Source organism: Pan paniscus, chromosome 7 (assembly GCF_029289425.2).
Source record: "Pan paniscus chromosome 7, NHGRI_mPanPan1-v2.0_pri, whole genome shotgun sequence".
Lineage (NCBI taxonomy): Eukaryota > Metazoa > Chordata > Mammalia > Primates > Hominidae > Pan > Pan paniscus.
In genome coordinates this window covers 117,498,895-117,506,121 of record NC_073256.2, presented here as the reverse complement: position 1 = coordinate 117,506,121, position 7,227 = coordinate 117,498,895, and the positions used below count along the sequence as shown (strand labels likewise).

At 39.0% G+C, this 7,227-nt stretch overlaps 1 protein-coding gene across 1 annotated transcript; it reads right to left on the bottom strand.

Moving 5' to 3' along the window:
• Positions 1 to 3,789: 3,789 nt before the first annotated feature.
• On the bottom strand, positions 3,790 to 7,205 carry POLR2K (RNA polymerase II, I and III subunit K). The gene is made up of 4 exons (XM_003821707.7): positions 7,075 to 7,205; positions 6,368 to 6,437; positions 5,874 to 5,966; positions 3,790 to 4,499 (listed from the first exon to the last, which is right to left on the bottom strand). Exons 2-4 carry the CDS (start codon positions 6,426 to 6,428, stop codon positions 4,477 to 4,479), a joined length of 177 nt encoding a protein of 58 aa, XP_003821755.1. The 5' UTR covers positions 6,429 to 6,437; positions 7,075 to 7,205; the 3' UTR covers positions 3,790 to 4,476.
• Between the last annotated feature and the right edge of the window lie 22 nt (positions 7,206 to 7,227).

Here is a 7,227-nt window from a genome sequence, read left to right as displayed (position 1 = left end):
TGGGAGGCCGAGGCGGGAGGATGGCTTGAGGCCAGGAGTTCGAGACCAGCCTGGGCAACACAGTGAGACCCTGCCTCTACACTATACATATATATACATATATATATGTGTATATATATATATATATATATATACACATATATATGTGTATATATATATACATATATATGTGTATATATATATTTAAATACTTTTTTAAATTTTTATTGTATTTATGTTTTTTGTTTTTTGTTTTTGGAGACAGAGTCTCGCTCTGTCGCCCAGGCTGGAGTGCAGTGGCGGGATCTTGGCTCATTGCAACCTCTGCCTCCCAGGTTCAAGCGATTCTCTTGCCTCAGGCTCCTGAGTAGCTAGGATTACAGGCGCCCGCCACCACACCTGGCTAATTTTTTTGCATTTTTAGTAGAGATGGGTTTCACCGTGTTTGCCAGGCTGGTCTTGAACTCCTGACCTCAAGTGATCTGCCCGCCTTGGCCTCCCAAAGTGCTGGGATTACAGGCATGAGACACCACACCTGGCCCATAAATAAAATATTTTTTTAAAACGCTGCTACTGTTCTGTTATCCCGGACTGCTGTATTCCCTGCTAAGTAAATTGATTACTCCTATTTAACTATAAAAAATGTAATTAAAATTTCAGAGTACATTGCAACCAAGATTTACTTACCTCTTCCTCTTTAAAAAAAAGAGTAAATGAAAGACAAAATTCCCTCTTCCTTTTCATGAATTCCACGTTTTCTGAGTGCTGGTTATGAGTCAGGCACCATACTCAGCACAGGGATGAAAAGGTGAATAAGACAAAATACTAATACAATTCAGATGAATAAAACAATAGAGGTTACTTGTCAGGAAATTTATTTCAGTTTTATAATTTCAAACTAGTTAAAATAGATGATGAAGATCAAAGTTAATTTACAGTGTCTGGCAGTTCTGTAAATGTATTTCTCTTTCCCTTTTGCACTTAAATTACAGACCTGCGGTCTGCTACCAAGCACTGTTAGTGGCAAAAATTCTAATGCTCGGCAGGACAAAGTGGCTCATGCCTGTAATCCCAGCACTTTGGGAGGCCAAGGCAGGCAGACTGCTTGAGCCCAGGAGTTCAGACCAGCCCGTGCAATATAGTGAGAGGCTGGCTCTATAAAATAAAAAAAAATTTTTTTTAAATCACTTTAGTCTTCATAGAGATAAAAGAAGATATCATCCAAGAAACAAGGAGATAAAGTGAGGCCTGGTAAGGTCACTTAGCCAGGTAACAAGGGGTGGCGCACGTATTTGGACCCAAAGCCTTACACCAAAGCCCATGTTGTTTACTGAGCACTTAATTACTAATGAATCCATCAGTAAGTCCCACAGCCAGATACTTCTCACCACCTCCACAACTACAGCCCTGGCCCAGCCACCATTACCACTAACTTTAACTATTACAGACGGTCTGTTGTTTCTTTGTTGCCACCTGTCCTACATAGTCTATTCTCACACAACAGCCTGGTAATTCTGCACATCAGACCAGGTCACTCTCCTGCTTACTGTCCCAATGGCTTTGCATCACAACACCCTAAGTGAGCTGGCCTCTGCCCACCTCTGCAACCTCATCTCCTCCCACTATCCCTCCTGTCATAAAGTTTAAATCACATGGGCTTGATTCTGAAGTGGGAACAAGATTAAGCTCACTTTCCACCCCATGACTTTTACATGGAGTGTTTTCCCTGTTTCGGTAATGTTCTTTCTCATCCTTCAGTCCTCTCTGTTCAAATAACCACGCCACCTAAACTTATTACACAGAGCTTATTCTAAGGAAGGGTGAGGACATGTGTGTATTATGTATTATGAGGCAACTTGTCGCCCAGGCTGGAGTGCAGTGGTGCAATCTTGGCTCACTGCAACCTCCACTTCCTGGGTTCAAGCAATTTTCATGCCTCAGCCTCCTGACTAGCTGGGATTACAGGCATGTACCACCACACCCAGGTAATTTCTGTATTTTTAGTAGAGACGGGGTTTCGCCATGTTGGCCAAATTGTTCTTGAACTCCTGAGCTCAAGCGATCCTCCCGCCTTGGCCTCCCAAAGTGCCGGGATTACAGGTGTGAACCGCCACTCCTGGCTTCATTTCTGATTTCATTTTTGAATTTTTCATAACTCCAATCTCTTAAGATAGCTATCTTAAAGCACTGTTATCTCTATAATCCCTGTGATTACTTATAATCATAATTCCTCCACTTTGATAAAGAAGCTGAAGTTAAAAGAAATAAAGTGAATCGGCCAGTCATTGAGGGGCAGGGCTGAATTTGAACAAATCTCCATTCAGTGCTTTTCCCATGGACAAGGATGTGCTTTTCAGTGTGTGCAGTCAGTAAGCAGTTTACAGGGTACCAAGTGATGTGCTAACATCAAGCTCAAGCTTACTAATTTTCATATTGACAGAGCACTAGTCAAAAGAATGTTTTAAAAGCAATTTTATATCAGTTTTTTCCTTGAAACTGTCTAGGTAGGTAAGAGGTAAAATTACATCTAGTTTATACATGAAGGGAGCACAAAAAGGTAAGTGGCTGACTGAAAGCAGTCTGAGTTCCAGCTGTAACACTTTTTGCATGAAGTTATTCTGTCCAGTTAACCAGATAACAATATTCAATTAAACTACTGATATGCAAAGGACTTAGTCTAAAATGAGAAGAGTTAAGAGAAGTATATTATCCCATAAGTTGGGGATTTATCTGTTTAGGGAACTGTCATAAAGAAATACCATGTATTGGGACTCCCATATCTAAAATGTTCAAGAAGGAATATACTAAAATTATAAAATTATGAAAGCTCAATTTCATTGCCAGCCTGGGCAATGTAGTGAGACTTCATCTCTACTAAAAATCAAAATAATCAGCCAGCATGGTGGTGTGTGCTTGCAGTCCCAGCTATTCAGGAAGCTGAGGTGAGAAGATTGTGTAAGCCTGGGAGATGGAGGCTGTAGTGAGCTATGATCATGCCACTGCACTCCAGTCTGGACAACAGAGGGAGACCCGGTCTTAAAAAACAAAACAAAACAAAAAATCTGAGCATGGAAGTATTTCATATAGCATGTAATAAATTTATAGAATTTAATATATGAAGATGGTAGTAAAAATACAGGGTTTTTTTAACAAAATATTACGGACAATATTTTGAATGTCAAAGACAGACACAGCTATTAATAAAGTTGGAATACATCTAATCTTTAAAATGCACATCAGGCTGGCCAACATGACATTCCACAACCATGGAATCCTTGAACAGAATAGCGTATAGGTGTGACCATTAATTCTACATCCCAAAGATCAAGGCTGAAGACTTAAACATTTATCCAATAATTCAGTGTAAACCAACGCTCCCCTCCCCAGCTCTTGACTCAGGGTGCTGCACTGTCCATCAGGCTGGAGTGCAGCAGCATGATTATGGCTCACTGCAGCCTCAAACTCTTGGGTTCAAGTGATCCTCCCACCTCAGCCTCCCGAGTCACTGCCTGTTCTTTTTATATCCTAAAAGCAGAACTGTTGACCTTAATGAGTGATTACACCTGGGAAACTGCACTTGGCTTAATAGCCTGCTTCATTCACTTTGCTTGTGGTTGATTTTGCCTTACAGAAAACAATTAAAGTTTCCCTTCATTATTCTGAGATTTAAAAGAGAATCAAGCATTATATGAAAATACAGAAAGGCCTATACCTAGTAATAAATGAAAAATTGAACTCAAGATGACATATGCATACTGACACCAAGCACAATGGTATACTTCATATCAAATGACACAGTGACACAGGACAGTGGTTTGCAATAAATTTATTTAATCAGAACTTCAGAGGGTTCTAGAAACCTGCAATTTTAACAAGGACTGCAGATGATTCTAGGTTTTGATTAAAAGTGTGGTTTGGGGAAGCAACTTTACCCTTTATTGTGTGTTAAATTACATATACAATAAAACAAAAAGTCATGTAATGGAACAAAAAATTGCTTTATACAAAATATTAGTAGATACCCAAATATAATATGGTCTTAAAAATAAAATCATATGTATATAGTTGTATTCCTAAGTACAGTAGTGCCCCCCTCATCCAAAGTTTCCCTTTCTGTGGTTTTGGTTACCTGTAGTCAACCACATTCTAAAATAGGTGAGTACTGTACAAGAAGATATTTTGAAAGCAAGAGAGACCAACCACATTCACATAACTTTTATTACAGTATGTTATCATTGTTCTATTACATTATTATTAATCTCTTGCTATGCTTAATTTATACATTATACTTTATCATAGGTATATATATATGGAAAAAACAGTGTATAAAGGTTTGGTACTATTTGAGGTTTCAGGAGTTCACTGGGGGCCTTGGAATGTATCTCCCGAAGATAAGGGGGAACTACTGTAAGCAAAATCGAAAGCTATACAACAATCAGAAATGGGAAGACAGCAAATCCAAGTATAAGTGAAGACATTCCTCTGAATTCCCAGCATTCATCGAGCATCAAAAACGACCACTGTATTAATTTGAGTTAAGGACAAAAACGGTACTTAAACATTATTAAGACTGAAGGTTTCAAAGTCACTTTCTCTTTGCAATAAGCTGGTTTGTTATTTAACTTAAAATGCAAAAAAGAATGGAATTCACTATTTACTATGACAACTGGTTTTTAAATAAACTAAAAACACTTTCAATTTTTATCACCACCTTTTCCATAAAATGTATCAAAAAACACTAAAGCAGGCCAGGCGCAGTGGCTCACGCCTGTAATCCCAGTACTTTGGGAGGCTGAGGTGGGTGGATCACGAGGTCAGGAGATCGAGACCATCCTGGCTAACATGGTGAAACCCCATCTTTAGTAAAAAATACAAAAAATTAGCCGGGCATGGTGGCGGGTGCCTGTAGTCCCAGCTACTCAGGAGGCTGAGGCAGGAGAATGCCATGAACCCGGAAGGCAGAGCTTGCAATGTGAGCCGAGATTGCGCCACTGCACACCAGCCTGGGTGACAGAGCGAGACTCCGTCTCAAAAAAAAACAAAAAACAAAAAACAAAACACTAAAGTAATGTTAAAGCTGATAATCCGTCGATTTAAAATGTGTGTTAGTTATATCATAACAATTTACTCTGTATTTTATTTTTCCACATGGTGTCACACTATGTTGCCCAGGCTGGTCTTGAACTCCTGCAGCCTCCCAAAGTGCTGGGATTATAGGTGTGAGCAACCATGCTGGGCCTACTCTCAGTATTTGAACAATTTGTATGCCCAACTTTTTCCATTAGGTAGTATACACAATATTTGTATTTCTCCTTGTGAACTTTAGCTTGTCCATAAACTGAAGCTCAAGAATGAATACTTATATAAATGTAGTCATGCACCCATAATGACGTTTTGGTCAAAGATGGAGCACATATAAACAGTGGTCGCATAAGATTATACTCTATTTTTGCTGTACCTTTTCTATGTTCAGATATACAAAAACATTGTGTTACAATTGTCTATTCAGTACAATAACATGCTGTACAGGTGTGTAGCCTAGCAGCAATAAGCTATACCATATAGCCTAGATGTGTATGTATAGTAGGATATACGGTCTAGGTTTCTGTAGGAATGATGAAATTGCTTAAGGACACAATTCTCAGAATGTATCCCTATCCTCAAGCTTGACTGCACAGAATCCCTAAAAAATAAATCTATGAGAACCAAAATCAACTAGCATTATTTAGATTATTTAGAGCCTATGCATTGGTCCATGAAAATGCTAATCATGTTTGTTTTTTAAGTACTGTAATCCAGGAAGTTATCATTTTAACCAGAAATTAATCTTTATCAACCCCAGCATTATTCATTTCCTCCTAACTCATATTTAGAAAGCATAGTTAAAAGGATACATCTTTTAGTCCTTTTCTTGTACATTATTCTGTATCCACATTCTCTGCATCTGATTGGATCCCTAGATTTTATTTCATTTTCTGTGTGACACTCTAGAATTAAAAAAAAAAAAATTTACTCAATGCCGAAGAGGAAAATATTACAGACAAATTATCTTAACTATATTATTTACCTAAGGCAATCCAAAACACTAAAATATACTCAATCTCAAGGGTCTGCTGCTTTTATTAAATAGGAAAGAAAAAGGTTGTAGGCCATGCATATTTCCAGGAGAGAGAATGAAATCTCAACGAGCTTTGTTTTTTTCTGTTAGTAAACAGAAGACCAAGGACGAACCCAGGTCTACTGCCCTCAACGATTTTTTTTTATGGTTGCTAAAGTGTTCTACTTTATAACTCTGAAGACCAGTAACTCATTTAAGCAAAGAATAAATGTAACAATTTCAAAAAAACTTAAATAAAATATTCTTACTTTAGGTAAGTGCTACTCTTACCTCCACAGATATATATCATTGGTTGCTGCTTTGGAGGTTGAACGTCCTTCTGGGTGTCCATTGTTAGCCCCTGAAATCACAGACTCAAATACTGAATATCTCAAAAGGGCTTCTCACAAGTCCATCCGGGCCCATTTTTCTCAGGAAAAGCTACAAAGATCCAATTCCTAGTCTGTTCCTTTCCCCAAATCCTATGGGTTAGGTCTCAAGGACGAAACGCATACACCCAAGTATTGAGCGTTTACCCCAAACTGGACATAATAACTACTTCATACGTGTTAGGCCATTATAATCTTCATAACAATCCTAGGAGACATCACTCTTGTTTTACAGAGGAAGCAACCGATACTTAAACATGTTAATTTCCGCAGGATCACTCAGCTACTAAAAGTCAAAGGGATACAGATCTGACTGTAAAGCTCGCGTTCTCGTTTAACACAAGTTCTATTTTCCCAAACTCTAGCAGAAGTTAGCCAAAAAAAATTATATCCCTCAACAGGGGAACAGGCTCACCGAGGGAAGAACAATGAAATAACTCCTACTGGCTAAACATCTAAACTAAAAGAAAATAGGGAAAAGAGCGATAGCATGGACTGTATCCCCAGCCACTCTCAACTCTACCCCCATACCGGACCTTTTTACCCCAAGTGTCTTTCCAGTTTTGGCCCAAATATCCACCACAAACCCCAACCCGCCAATTCGCTTACCTACACAGCACGGAAAAACTTCTCACTCCGCGTTTCCAAATACAACCCGGATAGTCCAGGTGTCGAGACCAACTTCCGGCGCTGGTACATGACGCACAGTGCTGTCTCTCTTTCTCTCTCTCTTTCTCCCCGCCTCTTCCGCCCCAGGCGTGG

Excerpts from the sequence above, each read along its gene's own strand:
- POLR2K (XM_003821707.7), bottom strand. The coding sequence starts at position 6,428 with ATGGACACCCAGAAGGACGTTCAACCTCCAAAGCAGCAACCAATGATA. Across the intron at positions 5,967-6,367 it reads AATGATATATATCTGTGGAG|AGTGTCACACAGAAAATGAA; the intron begins GTAAGAGTAGCA and ends TTTTAATTCTAG. Across the intron at positions 4,500-5,873 it reads CAAGAAAAGGACTAAAAGAT|TGGTCGTTTTTGATGCTCGA; the intron begins GTATCCTTTTAA and ends AAATTAATACAG.